Source organism: Malaya genurostris, chromosome 3, assembly GCF_030247185.1.
Source record: "Malaya genurostris strain Urasoe2022 chromosome 3, Malgen_1.1, whole genome shotgun sequence".
NCBI lineage: Eukaryota > Metazoa > Arthropoda > Insecta > Diptera > Culicidae > Malaya > Malaya genurostris.
This window is the reverse complement of record NC_080572.1, coordinates 9,428,524-9,444,047: the sequence shown is the minus strand read 5'-3', so window position 1 is coordinate 9,444,047 and position 15,524 is coordinate 9,428,524. Positions and strand designations below refer to the sequence as shown.

General features: G+C 39.6%; 1 protein-coding gene across 3 annotated transcripts in view; it reads left to right on the top strand.

Annotated features, from left to right (window-relative positions):
* The window catches only part of LOC131434579 (activated Cdc42 kinase Ack), a 53,647-nt gene that overhangs the window by 25,340 nt on the left and 12,783 nt on the right, over nt 1–15,524 (top strand). For all 3 annotated transcript variants that reach the window (XM_058601421.1, XM_058601420.1, XM_058601422.1), the window contains 4 exons: nt 333–1,450; nt 1,510–1,683; nt 1,757–1,920; nt 2,004–3,972. In XM_058601421.1, the coding sequence (XP_058457404.1) occupies nt 348–1,450; nt 1,510–1,683; nt 1,757–1,920; nt 2,004–3,972 (3,410 nt within the window). In that variant the 5' untranslated portion in view covers nt 333–347. The remainder of the gene's footprint in view (nt 1–332; nt 1,451–1,509; nt 1,684–1,756; nt 1,921–2,003; nt 3,973–15,524) is intronic.

Genomic DNA, 15,524 nt, shown 5'->3' with positions numbered 1-15,524 from the left:
TTTTTGTCCGGTTCTTGCAAAAAAGATGTTTTTGAACTATTTTTGCATCGCCAAATCCGTCTCCGGTTATTGAAATCAATGTTTTTCTCTGTTTTTTTTGGCATCCAAAATTATTTATACGGGTTTTCAGAGCCATATTTTTGCATTCAGCCGTTCATATTATCTTCAGCTACGAGCTCGACTTGTTTTTTCAAACGTCTACGCTTTCCATGTGGTTTTTATCAACGATTTTTTTTCGACCATGAATCAACTGTTTGGTATCAGCTCGGCTCGTTTCCGCTTCAAAAAAATAAATAATAATAATAATTCTGTTAATTTTTTTTTGCTTTCAGTTCACACTACCCGACATGTCTGACCCGGAGACGGTTTGGCTGGATGAGCTACTGCAGGATGTTCAGTTGGAACAGTTCCTAACTCGAATACGAGATGAACTTCAGATCACTCGGCTGGCTCACTTTGACTATGTCCATGTAGATGACCTCGAGAAGATTGGACTGGGCAAACCAGGCATCCGACGGCTGATGGAGGCTGTGAAGAAGAAAAAAGCACAACAGTGGCGACGGAACATCCTTTGCAAGCTGATAGGAGGTGGAAAGCAACAACCTCCGAAGAAACATGCAACGAGGGAAAGTGATGAACCGTCGGCTCTTGCATTGACCTGTTTGATTCACGAAAAGGATATAACAATGTCGATCAAGCTTGGTGATGGCTCGTTTGGGGTGGTCAGGAGAGGTGAATGGCGTGCCCCGGGAGGTCAAATTGTTCCCGTGGCAGTGAAGGTACTGAAAGCAGATACACTGACACAACCGGGTGTGATTGAGGATTTTTTCAAAGAGGTCCAAGCGATGCATGCACTGAACCATCCCAATTTGGTACGATTGCATGGCGTAGTCCTGTCTCAACCCATGATGATGGTAACCGAGTTGGCCGCGAATGGTTCGCTTTTGGATACCTTACGAGAACAGTGCAGGAATACGTCACTACCATTGATTTGGAACTGGGCTGTACAGATGGCTACCGGAATGGCTTATCTTGAAAGTAAACGATTTCTACACAGAGACTTGGCGTGTCGGAATGTACTGCTGGCTGCGGGAAACAAAATCAAAATAGGTGATTTTGGGCTTATGCGAGCGCTGCCGCAGCAAGAAGATTGCTATGTGATGACCGAGCATAAAAAAGTTCCTTTCCCGTGGTGTGCACCGGAATCTCTTCGCTATCGTCAGTTTAGCCATGCGTCGGACACGTGGATGTTTGCGGTTACTTTGTGGGAGATGTTCACTTTCGGTGAAGATCCTTGGGTAGGACTAAACGGATCCCAGATTCTTCGAAAGATTGACCGGGAAGGGGAACGGTTGCACCATCCGGATGCATGCCCGCCAGATGTGTATCAGCTCATGCTGCAATGTTGGGATAAAGTACCGGCAGAGCGACCGACATTCGCTGCTATAAAGTAAGTTTCACAGACACTGTAATGTAATAGTTAGCATAACATTTTTTATTCTTCCATAGGGAATTCTTGACTAGCACGCCTCCTCCAATATATCGAGCGTTGATGAACTACAATGCAGAGAATCGTCTATCTTTGAATCAAGGTGATACGATTGCTGTTATCGACGCTCGCCCAGAGCTGCAGTTCATGAAAGGTCAGAACCAGCGTACTTATGACATCGGTACATTTCCTAGGTAAGAGGATATCGGTTGCGCGTGTGGGTGTGTACGATTTATATAATATATGCCCTTTAATTTTTTTTTGTAGGAATGCGGCAGTGGATGCTTTCAAGAATCGATCTTCAACTGGAACTGGAACTATTAGTGGACCATTACATGATTCTTTCCGACATACGGCACACGGAACCGCATTCGGAGCTTCCTGGGGTAATCCGAGCACACTGGATAGCAACGGAGAGGTGAAGCTAAGAAGTGAGTGTTGTACAAATATCGCAGATGCGTCAGTTTATTGTTACCTTACTATGTGCTAATGAGCTGTTTTCATCTATTTCTAGGTAAAAATAAGGAGACATTGAATGCTGATCGCCGTGGTAAATGTATCTCAGAACAGTACGCCAAGGAGCGCAAAAGCAATGCTCACAAACAATTTTCGTATAATAAACTAATCAATGAAACTCACTACAAACAGCAGCAGCTGTTGAAAGACTGCAAGAACCGTCCTTTACGGCCGCCTCAACCGCACAATCTACCACCTGCTTCCGGCGAGGGATCAGCGGAAGGAATTCTAATTGATTTATCTTCCCCTGGAGAAGACCCGTTGATGGCCATTGAGTCTTCTTCCTATCACCGCCATGTTGCTGACACTGCCCGTCAACAGTTTACCAGCATTCTCGATGAGCCAATCGATGTGCCAACGATTGAGGAAAATGAATCTCCGGAAACGATTGTGGAAGAGCCCGTTCGTTTGCAGCCACCTCCATATCAGATGCCACCGAAGTACACGAATACAATGAATATTACTGATGCTGTTGGTGAACCGAATGATCAGCGCACTAGATTTGAGGTCAACTGTAGCAGTTCAGTTAGTCAGACACCTGTTAATGCTACTTCCGACTATGAAAGTGGACCTTCCAGTGTGATAAGTTCCCGAGATTTGATGGCTTCTATTAAGAGGCAACAGACATTGGAAGATTCATCGGGAGACAATTTAGTAACCTGTACACCCGTATATGGTAACGTTAGTAGAGGGGCAATTTCTAAGATTTGTTCAAACTACGGGAAAGTTAATGATTTTGAAGAGTTGTCCAATTCGATGATGGTTAGCATGAGTTCTGGTGGACAGAATACATCGGGCAGTTCTTATGGTAGTGCAGAGCAGGTACTGAGTGACTCTTTAGATGTAAATTTAAGTAACCTGACATTGGACAGCGGCAACAGTTCTCTAAAAGTAACACCAAAAAAGTTAGATAAAACATTTCTTGCTGATTTGGAGAAAGATATGTATAAAAACGACAGTAATAGTTTGAACAACTCACACGCGTATATTACCAAGGCTAGTAGTAAAGAAGGTGTTAATCATATCTCCAATTTGATGAACTCTATACCGAAATACGAAAGCACTGCTGCTTTAGAAAACTTTCAAGAAGGGACGAACGGATCGTGTAAAAATTTGAATGCAAGCTTGCATCAAATTTACTCAAACAATTCAGCCGCCGTTGCGATTGATAATTTTCAATGTAAACATTATGAAAGCACTGCTGCAGCGCAATATACACTTTCGCCAAAGAAGCAGAATAATGTGCAACCCGACACCAGTAGTGTGTTGACACAGATGTGGATGGAACGGAATACGGCGGTTTCTACCAATAGTAACGAGCTTGTTTATGGAAATATAACTGGTCAGTCACCACAGAAAACACATAACTATGTAGCAGTATCTAATCGGCCACTATCTCGAATTCAAAATGATACTCGTCTGTATGGTTCTACGCCTAACGTGGCAGCCCTCAATATAGTTGCCCAACAGCTACAACAACAATCTATGCAACATCAAGCACCAGTTCCTCAACCCACCCCAGTTCACAACATTTACAATAGTGTGTATAACGGCAACGATGTTTATTCCACAATAGGAAGTGATATCTACGATACAGTGGCTGCGACTCCCTCTTCCTATTACGAACGAGTCCCTTCGAACTTAGCTTCCCAACAACAGCTGCATCATCAGCAAGTGTACAATGATATTAGTCAATTACCTGGTCAACATCCAATGCCAGCAATCTATGACGAAGTCTCCAATGAAGATCTTTTAAGACCGACTAGGCCTGCTCCGACAGCACCTCTATCCGCCCAGCAGATTCAACGAAGATTGGAGCGGCTTGCTCAACAAGATCAACTGGTAGCGGCTTTACTTGGAGAACTAGGCGAGGATGCTAACGAGGACGAAGCAAGGGATGCTTTAACGGCAGTTAACTGGGATCATACCTTAGCCGTTAGGCATTTCAAGATAGAACGTTTATGCCGGTAAGTTTGAAACCTGTTATAGTTACAATACAAATACGAGCTTGTCTTTAATGCAATATATGTACGATCCATTTCTTGAAGAAATATTAAAGACAAACGCCTTATAAAAACAGAAGCAGAAGTCGAGCGAATAAATTATTTAATGGGGTTAGAAGTGCTAAAGAGAAGTCGCCTTGCTTAATCTCTTCAGTTTCTTTTCGAAAGAATATAACCTCCAAAATAATGAAATTTAAGATATGACTTGGCATATCAAAGACACAAAATTACTGTAATACTAGCACAGCTTGATAGAAGAGATCAAAATAACGAAAATCTTATTGATTATTTATAAAGTGATATAATATGAACATGATTTATTTCGAAAGATTTACACTTTTTCTAACCTCAGACGATTTCGGTCCGGACGTCCGGTTTTATATGTCCGAATTCTAGGTTGATCCGTCTGTCTCAAAACTAGTGGTATCTAATATGGTTGTTGCATTTCAAGAAGCGGTACATAATACAGTGATCTACGTGCTAACATAATTGATCAAAATCATCCTCAAATCATAAGTGCGTGGTAGTTAATTTTGAACAGTAATGTCACACAGTAACTCAATATAATCTGCTAAGCAGACTTACATCCAGTTCTACTTACCAAAACATTTCATTCATTTAGGGGTTTTGGTACCGCATGAGTATTTTCGATTCATTTCTTCATCGTGTTCAAAACTCTCGTTTTCCTCTAGCAGGTAAAGTATTTCAAGAATGTTTACAAACTGCAAATCATCATCTGTTATATTTAAATGAGATAAATCATCAATTTTAGAACCCTCTCGTCACAACCGTTCCTAAAATGTGATCAGTATTTAGATACTCGTGAAGTTTTGCGTGCCAATCCTTCTGCAATCTGTTCCGAGCTAATATTCGCAAATCTCCAGTTTCCTGCTGCAATAAGCGCTCCGGAAAGACTTATGGGGAAAGATTCCAACGTGTAGGTTCTGTCTTGATGTAGGTTTCATTATCATGACCACGAAATCAAACTTCAGGCAGCATCTTAATGTGCAGTTTCCACGATCGTACACTGGCCAACTAGTTTTGCTTTGCCGACTTCGGACTTCTATTTCCCTGGTTAGCGACAAACGTGTCTCAAACACAAACTCGAAAATAAATATATGAATGCAAAAATAGTGTATCAAACTGTAAAAAACCGACTTTTGCACCGAAGCCCAAAGTCGATATTGCAAAATATCTGTGTGAAAGTCGATATTGCAAAATATCTGCGACAAAAATTATACTGCAATGAAAAATTAGTGCAAAACTTGGTGTAGATAATATCAGGGACATAACCGCGAGATTGACGTGGGACTGCAGTTTTTCATGGTATTTTAAGGGGTTCTGAAATAAACGATATGAGGCTATAGAGATCAGAGAAGGACTGTTGATTGTATCAATTGATAACATCGTAATATTGTCAATATTATTTTTCAGATGTTTACTCAAATGCTAATGATTAGAAGCTGAAAGCCGGAGTTAAAATTGCTCCGCAACAGAACTGCTCCCAGTACGGATTGATTCAATTCGACTCAGTTCGTCGAGTACTTAAAATGTCTGTATGTGTGTATGTATGCATGTATGTAACTTTTTTTTTGCACTCACTTTTCTCGGAGATGGCTAAACTGATTTTCACAAACTTATAAAAAAGGCCTTGTAACCCCATACAAAGTTTCATTTTATTCGTATCGTACTTTTGACTTAAAACAACTGGAACTGAGTCAAATGGTATATGACACTATGCCCTCCGGGCCTCGATTCAAAATAGAGATGGGCAATTCGTTCGCGAACAGTTCAAAAGAACTAGTTCTTTTTAAAGAATGAATGAGCAATAGTTCTTGGCTGAGAATGATAATTCTTCAGTTTAAAGTGGTAGGACCTGTTTTTTTGCTCGCTCAACCTTTTTCGAGAACGGTAGTTCTCTAATAAGGAAGCTTCATCACGAAACCTCAGTTCTAATTTGAGGGACCTTTTTTTGCTCAACAAACCAGCTATGAAAAGAATGAACGAACGGCTCTGGAGAACTAGTTCTTTTTATAGAACTCTGCATCACTGAACGGTTCTTTGAAAAGAACTGTTTTGTCCATCTCTAGTTCAAAAGTCGATTTTCACAGTGATTGCATATCCATTCTATATGAAAAAGGCACAAATCGCAAAAATAGTGTTTTTTTCAACCGTTAGACCCTTATTTTATGGTTTAGATTGATATTGAAAACATTCCATTTGCTTAGTGAAGGATTAAAGAAAATACTCGAACAAGGAAAAAGCTTTTAAGGATTCAAATCTGGTAAAATTTTGTAAAACTTTGTGTGAAATTTTGAAATGGTATAGAAAAGAAAGACGTACTCTTACTCTTACTCTTTCAGTCGTAAACCACGCGGGTCTCTGCTATAAACAGGAGGCGTCTCCATTCAACTCGATTCATAGCTGTTCGCCGCCAGCCTCGGTAGCTGCGAAGGGTCCGCAGGTCGTCCTCAATTTAATCGATCCATCTTGTCAAATTTATTTCCAAAGGTGGTCGAGACACTTATGAGGAAGCGAAGAGTTTCAGGCCTGTCAGTCTTAGCTCATTTCTTCTTAAAATCACTATATCAGGAATGTTAGTTTGGGCGTACTTCCGTTACATGGAATGCAACATGCTTACCAGCGTGGAAAGTCCACTACAACCCTGTTACATGATGTTGTGTACAGCATTGAAAAAGCTTTCTCACAAAAGCAATCTTGCTTGGGAGTTTTCCTAGATATTAAAGGTACCTTTGATAACGTGTCTTTCAATTCAATTCTGGAAGCAGCCCATGGTCATGGCATACCTTCAAGTATCACAATTTGGATGCCCGCAATGCTTAGCAATCGACTTCTTTGTACATCACTTCGGGAAACAGAGATTAGAAAGCTGAGTGTCTGTGGGTGTCCTCAAGGTGGTGTACTCAGTCATCCCCACTTCTATGGAACCTAGTCGCTGATGGTTTGTTAAGGAATCTTAATAACCTTGGATTTCCAACTTACGGTTTTGCTGACGATTATCATATATTGATGACCGGTATAAGCATGACCACTCTTTGATTTAATGCAGCAAGCCCTGCGATCTGTTGAGCAATGGTGTTGTCAGGTTGGATTATCCGTAAACCCGGACAAAACATCAATGGTGCTTTTAATTCATCGTAGGATAATCACAGGAGCTCGTCCGTTACAGTTCTTCGGTTCAGAGGTCACTGTGGTTGGTCAAGTTAAATACGTCGGGGATCTTGTTCTTGTTTCAAAACTGAATTGGTTTGCCCACATTGACTTCAGGATTAAAAGCTTTCGGCCAATGCAGACGAGATTTTGGAAAATCATGGGGACTCAAACCCAGATACATTCATTGGATCTACACAACTATTGTTAGGCCAATTTTAGCATATGGAAGTGAAAGGAGAAGTTGCGACAGTTCAGTCAAAGCTAAATCATCTCCAAAGGATGGTCCTAATGGCGATGACAAGAGCATTCACGACAACTCCTACTACTGCTCTAGAGGCGCTACTGTGCATTAAACCACTACATGTGTTCCTAAAACAAGAAGCACTATTTTGTGCATACCGTCTTAAAGTTACAGGGCTTTGGAAGAGTAACCCTATAGACTATGCTGACGCTTGTGGTCTCGAATGTTTACCTGGGATGAGTCTTTACTCGCTCCTAGTGACCTAACTCTCACATTCAGTTTACCTTTCAAAAGATTAAATGTGAGCTATCCTCCTCGTGAGGAATGGTTGACTGGTTATTTGATATGATAACTTGATGAACACATAGTTTGTTATATGGACGGTTCTCTATTGAATGGTCGTGCTGGTGCTGATGTCTACTGTCGTGAAATGAGGCTAGAGCAGTCTCATTCACTTGGTAGATACTGTACTGTGTTCCAAGCAGAAATCTACGCGCTTCTGTGTGGAATACAAGTGGCACTTCAGCAGAGAATCTGTGGGAAACGTTATCCGTTTATCCTTCAGCATCCTTTCGGGGATGCAGAACGATTTGTTTCTTTATGTTTTGTGCTATTTTTTCACCTCACCCACTTCACAATTCCCTTCCATGTTCCTTTTATCCTTCCCTTCCCATCAGGAAATTGATGAGATGCTACGGCAAATAACTAGGGAAACGTACCAATTGAGCCAATTAGTTCTGATTGCAATCGGTGAAAGTCGACGGCATATGATTTGGGAGAGTACCTTGTAGGCGGCGTTCAGTAGAGAAATCGCGCGGTAATTGCAGCAATCCAGCTTGTCGCCCTTTTTGTAGATGGGACACAAGACCATCCATTCCTCCAGTAAAATCTCGTCCTCCCAGATCTTGGTAACGACCAAGTGCAGTGCTTTCACTAGTGCATTACCACCGTGTTTTAGTAGCTCGCTTGGTAGTTGTTCAACGCCAGCGGCCTTATTATTTTTCAACCGGCTTACCACCTCCTCCACTTCTTGGAGGTCTGGGACCGGCAGTCTATCGTCCTTCGCACGCGTTCCCAAGTTCGTTACCGCGCCGCTACTTTCGTATTCCACCACATCTCCATTGAGGTGTTCGTCGAAATACTGCCGCCACCTCTCGATCACCTCACAGTCGTTCGTGAGAAGATTTCCGTTGGTGTCCTTGCACATATCAGCCTGTGGTACATGGCCTCTGCGCGAACGGTTCACCTGCTCGTAGAACTTCCTTGTGTCATTAGCACGGAACAGCTGTTCCATCGCTTCCCGATCTCGGTCTTCCTGTTGACGTTTTTTCTACGGGATGCCGAATTTAATCTGTTCTGCGCCAGTCTGTATCGCTCCTCGTTTGCTCGCGTCCGGTGTTGCAGCTTGCTCGCCCAAGCTGCATTCTTCTCGGCCACTAACTGTCCACATTCGTCGTCGAACTAGTCGATCCTTACGTTCGGAACCGCCGTACGTAGCTTCCCAAGTAACCATATGCATACGTTTATTTCTTAAGGTAGTTTACATAAGTTTTTCTTCGCCGTAGCATCACTTTTACATAAAATTTTTATCCTAATTTAATTCTAACATAGTCACAACGATTTGAATTTATTAAAACATATTCCTCTTATTACTTAAATATCATCTTAGGTAACTCGTCATTAATTATGAAATCTACTCGGAAATATTATTTGAACCAAACGATTAACTTCTATAAATTATAAAATAAGCTGTTATTTTCAGGCATTTTGTTGATAATTTCATAAACTGTTTCGAGTTTGTTTGTATCATTACATAATTTCTATTCTAATTTAGCTATTGGTTGAACTCATGGATGCAGCTGGAATCAGAACTAAGTCTTAAAAGGGGCCTTTATTAAATTGAAACTCCAATTTTCTTTATGAAATGATAAATAAGTTTCATGTATGGAAGGTCACGACAAGCAAGAATGTCTCGAACTGGGGCATTGGATAGTCTACCTTGGGTACGCAAAGAATTTATTAGTTGAGATCTGACATCACGATACTCCACGCATGTCCAAACGACATGATCAATATCTGAACAATGCCTTTGTCGATATTTTCGGAATAATTGAGTGCATCCACCGACCCAGATCATCTTTATCCCAAGAAACTTGCCAGCTGGCAAGTGTTCTTTGGCGAGACGAGCTATAGAATTCGTTGAAAGCAATCGGTCTCTCATAAATTTCACCCTCAATAGCACTACGTTTGGCTAAAATATCGGCTCTTTCATTGCCAGGAATGAAGCAATGAGCCGGGACCCACACTATAGTGATTAGATAATTATTGTTCAATATGTCGTTCAGGCACTGTTTTATTTTGCCCAGGAAAAACGGTTCAGTCTTGCCAGTCATGTTTGAGCGAATGGCTTCAATTGCACTTAGACTATCTGTGAAGAGGAAATAATGGTTTGGAGATAATGTGACGATTACACTCAAACTATAATGAACTGCTGCTAACTCTGCAATATAAACAGAAGCAGGTTCTTGAAGCCTAAATGAGACCGAAACATTATTGCTGAACATACCAAACCCTGTCGCTTCTTCAATTCGCGATCCGTCCGTGTAAAACATTTTCTCAGAGTCAATATGCCTGAACTTACTTGAAAATATTTTTGGGATTTCCGTCGAGCGTAGATGATCCGGGATTCCACGCACTTCGCGCTGCATGGATGTATCGAAAAATAAAGTTGAGTCAGGGACATTTAGGGGGCTGTCACGGATAGGAATATATCTTGATGGGTTGATTTCCTGTGACATGTGATTAAAATATACTGTCATGAATTTTGTTTGAGATCGAAGCTCGACTAGTCGTTCGAAATTATTAATTACCATGGGATTCAGAACCTCACATCTTATTAGCAGTCGCGATGAAAGCTCCCAAAAACGATCTTTCAATGGAAGAACTCCTGCCAGAACTTCAAGACTCATTGTATGTGTCGAATGCATGCATCCTAAAGCAATTCGCAAGCAACGATATTGAATTCGCTCTAATTTGATAATATGAGAGTTTGCAGCGGAACGAAAACAAACGCATCCATATTCCATCACTGAAAGTATCGTTGTTTGATACAATTTTATTTGATGAGCACCCCACCAAGATCCTGTTATTGTTCGAAGAAAATTTACTTTTTGTTGGCATTTTGTTATCAGATACCTAAAGTGTCCTCCCCACGTGCATTTGGAATCGAACCACACCCCGAGGTATTTAAAAGTTAGAACCTGTTTGATCATTCTTCCCATTATATGGAGCTGAAGCTGCGCGGGGTCATGCTTTCTTGAAAAGACGACTAACTCTGTTTTCTCCGCAGAAAATTCGATACCCAGATTAACAGCCCAAACGGACAACTTATCTAAGGTATCTTGCAATGGTTTATGCAGATCAATAGCTTTGGGTCCAGTAGCTGAAACCACGCCATCATCTGCCAATTGTCTTAGTGTACATGGGGTTACTAGACAGCTGTCAATGTCATTCACGTAAAAATAAAGGAGCGGGCTGAGGCATGAGCCTTGCGGTAGACCCATGTAGCTAATTCTGAATGTTGCCAAATCGCCATGTGAAAAATGCATGCGTTTCTCTGACAAAAGGTTGTGCAAATAATTATTTATAACCGCTGGGAGTCCATGTCTGAAAGAACATCAATGGAAACTGAATCAAATGCTCCTTTAATGTCTAAAAATACAGATGCCATTTGTTGTTTTTGAGCGAAAGCAATTTGGATGTCAGACGAAAGTAATGCAAGGCAATCAGTCGTCCCTTTATTTCTACGGAAGCCAAACTGAGTATCTGACAACAAACCGTTCGTCTCGACCCAAGTGTCGAGACGTCGTAGAATAATTTTTTCGAACAATTTTCTGATGCAGAACAACATCGCAATGGGTCTATATGAGATGTGATTGGAAGCTGGTTTCCCCGGCTTTTGAATGGCGATAGCTTTCACTTTCCTCCAGTCAGGTGGAAGAATATTTTGCTCAAGAAACTTGTTGAACAATTCCAACAAACGTCTTTTTGCGAAGTCGGGCAGATTCTTCACCAAGTTGAATTTAATTCTGTCCAACCCAGGAGCGTTATTGTTACAAGACATGAGTGCTATGGAAAATTCCATAATTGAAAATGGGTTATTAATAAAAGCATTATTGGAGGAGATCCCCGAATAATGCTCTGCGTAGGAACAGAATATGGGCAAACTTTCCTAGCAAAGTCAAATATCCATCGGTTCGAGTATTCATCACTCTCATTGCCCACGTTACGATTCCTCATTCGTCTGGCCGTATTCCAAAGAGTGCTCATTGAGGTTTCTCTTGACAAACCTACGACAAAATGTCTCCAATAGCTACATTTTTGGCTCGAAGTATGCTCTTGTACTATACTAGCTGAAGTAGCAATGCAATTGCTACTGCTAATTGAGATGATGATTGGTAAATGATCGCTACCGTGTAAATCAGGCAATATTTTCCAGGTGCAATCTAGTCGAATTGATGTTGAGCAAAGAGATAGATCTAATGCACTTGGGCGTGCAGCAGTGGTGGTAAAGCATCGATTCCGAACACGCAAAACGTGTTCGCTCCGAACCAAAAAGCGAACCACCATCGCGAGTATAAATTTGCCGATACCATCGTTCGAGCAAGCATCACCGAACCAAGAAGCGATGCTGATGGTGAAAGAACCGATGCTTTAGTTTGTGAGCCTATCGTTACTAGTATGTTCATGAACATCCGATTCGAGTACTATAGGCTGTTGCTTCGGATGAACCGAACTTTGTCAGCTGCGGCTGGACGTTTCAGTGTTTGGGTAGCTTAGCAGTGTATGGTAATTTTGTACATTCCCAGAGAGCGTAGGGTGGCTCAATATGATAAATTGAAAATGTTTTAACATTTGCAAATTCGATATTGAAAAAATTGGTGAGTCAACAGCAATTAAAATGGAGTAATTTTGGGCATTTCCAACGAGCGTAGGGTGCCTGTATATGGAAAATAGAATTTTTTTTAACTAATCTAATTTCGATGCTATATTGATTGGTGAATCAATAGTAGTTCGAATTGGATAATTTTTTACATTTTCAGCGAGCGTAGGGTGGCGCAGTATGAAAATTTGTAAATATTTTGACTTTTACTAATATCATGTTTTATTAAATATTGAATTAAAAGCAATTAAAATTTAACAATTTTGGACATTTTCAGCGACCGTAGGGTGGTTCTATTTGAAAAATTGACAAAAATTGAATCTTAGACTAATTCGATGGTCTCTTGATTCTGGAAATAATAGCAGATCGAATTGGATAATTTTTTACATTTTTATCGAGAGTAGGATGGCGCAATATGAAAATTTGTATATATTTTGACTTTTGCTGATTTCATTTTCCATTTAATAGTGAATCAAGAGCAATTAAAATTCGATCATTCTGGACATTTTCGACGACGGTAGGGTGGTACTATTTGGAAAATTTTAAAATTTTTGACTAATGTCGATTCAACGTTTTATTAATTGGTGAATCCATAGCAGTTCCAATAGGATTTCCAATTTTCAGCAAGCGTAGTGTGGTCCTATTTGAAAAATGTTAGTATTTGAATTTGCCGATCCGATGGTTAATTGTTTGGTGAATGAACTAAATTCGAACAGGATAATTTTGGACATTTTCAGTGGGCGTAGAGTGGCTTAATATAAAAATATGGGAATATTTTACCTTTTTCTAATTCAATGATTAATTGATAGCAATTGTAATATTAGAATTTTAAGCATTTTGATCGGTGGTAACGCAACTTTATATGAGAAATTGTGAACTATTTTGCCAATTCGGATGCTTTATTGATTAATATATAAATAGTAGTGGTGGTAAAACATCGGATTTAAACATGACAATCGTCGAAGGGCCTGTGATTTTGACTGTAATTTTTAACGCGCTACTGCTTTGCTCATCAACTGAAATAGAATTTAGTTTTGATGCTGTAGGTTGCAGCTTTTGCATATTTTTGCTAGGAAAATATTTCTAAACAAATATGTACGAAGCATTGGTGTTCGGTTCCCGCTTTACCACTGGCATGGAATTGTAAATAATTTAAAAAATACAATTTTCTATATTAAGCCATCCAGCGCTCGCTGAGAATATCCAAAATTAACAAACGTCGCTCGCTTGCGAAAACACGTCCAAAATCATCCAATTCTACCTACTATTGATTCGCTCATCAATTGAACATTGAAATAGCAAAAATCAAAATATTTTCATATTTTTATATTAAACCCCCCTACGATCGCTGAAAATGTTCAATATCATCTTATTTGAACTGCTATTGATTCATCATTCAATAGAGCATCGAATTGACATTAGTTAAAAACTTTATAATTATACAGGTAAAACCATCCTATGGTCCCTGAATATGTAAAAAATTTGTAATTTTTATTAATTAAAGCAATTTGTAATTGTTATTAATTCACTATTAAATGAAACATTTTATCAGCAAAAGTCAAAATATTTACAAGTTTTCATATTGCACCATCCTACACTCACCGAAAATGCCCAAAATTATTCAATTCGACCTACTATTGATACAACAACCAACAAATCATCGAATTGGTATTAGTCAAAAATTTTACAATTTTTCGAATAGAAAAACCCTACGGTGGCAGAGAATATCCAAAGATTTTTTAACTGTTTAATAAATCATCGAATTAGTAAAAAAAATCCGAATTTTTAAATTGCGCCAGCTCTCTGAAAATGTCTAAAATTATCCAAGTTGAACTGATATTGATTCAACAATCAATAGAACATCAAATTTACCTACGCTTGTTTAAAATACCTACAATTACTCAATTTTCTTTGCTATTGACTCACCAGTTTATTTAACATCTAATTTGCAAGAGTAAAAAAATCCTTTTTCATACTCTACGTTTACTGAAAACGTCCAAATTATAGTCAAAAAGTTTACAAATTTTTGAACCACCTAGCTGTTCCAAATTATTCAATTCTTATTGTTATTGATTCTATAACCAAAAACCATAAAATTTGCAAAAGATCAAAAACTTACTATTTTCCATATCGAGCAACCCTAAGCACACTGATAATGTCAAAAATAATGCCATTTCAATTGCTTTTGATCGTGTTATCAATCGAGCAAAAGAATTTTTTTGTGCTGATCACGTGTGCATTGATAATTTCAAAACCAGGATGCGAGACTTGAAATCAATAAACCATCGTATCGAACGCAGTTTACTCGGCCCTCGCCAATGGTCCGCCAACCGAACGGTTCGAAACAGATTGCTTCGTCGAACACCGAGCACAGAACACCTTCGCATTAACCGAGGGAATAGTTTTCGAACCTATCGCATGCTTACGCTCGGTGAACATTTTTGAGTAAATTTGCAGAAGCATCGGCGTTCGGTTCGCAATTTACCACCACTGGCGTGCAGGAGGTCTTGGGATCCGTGTCATGCTACCCATATTTAAAACTGTCATGTTAAAATTGTCACAAATGTTTTGTATTAAAGATGATCTGCTATCATTGTAAACGGAACCGCACATAATACCGTGCGAATTGAAATCCCCCAGAATCAATCGTGGAGCAGGAAGGGCTTCAACCATTTCATTAGGCTGTCGCTGTCCAACTTGTGCTTTTGGAGGAATATAAACCGAAGCTATGCAAATATCTTTGCCTTTAATGTTTATTTGGCAAGCAACAACTTCTATACTAGAAGTTGAAGGGATGTTTAATCTATAAAAGGAATAGCATTTCTTAATTTCCAAAAGCACTCCCCCATACGGAGAGTCTCTATCGAGACGTATAATGTTAAAATCGTTAAAATTTAAAGCTATGTTTGAAGTAAGCCATGTTTCGCATAAAGCAAATACATCACATTTTTGACTATGCAATAAGATTTTAAATGAATCAAGTTTTGGCATGATGCTTCGACAATTCCACTGCAGGACAGTGATTGTATCATTTGCGGCGGGTGATAAATTATCCATCAAAAGATACAAAACCTGAGACAATTGGCCATTGAGCTGATAACTGCTTCAAAAAGGTTCTAGCTATTGGAAGGAATGCCATTATGAGGGTCATTAAGGGTT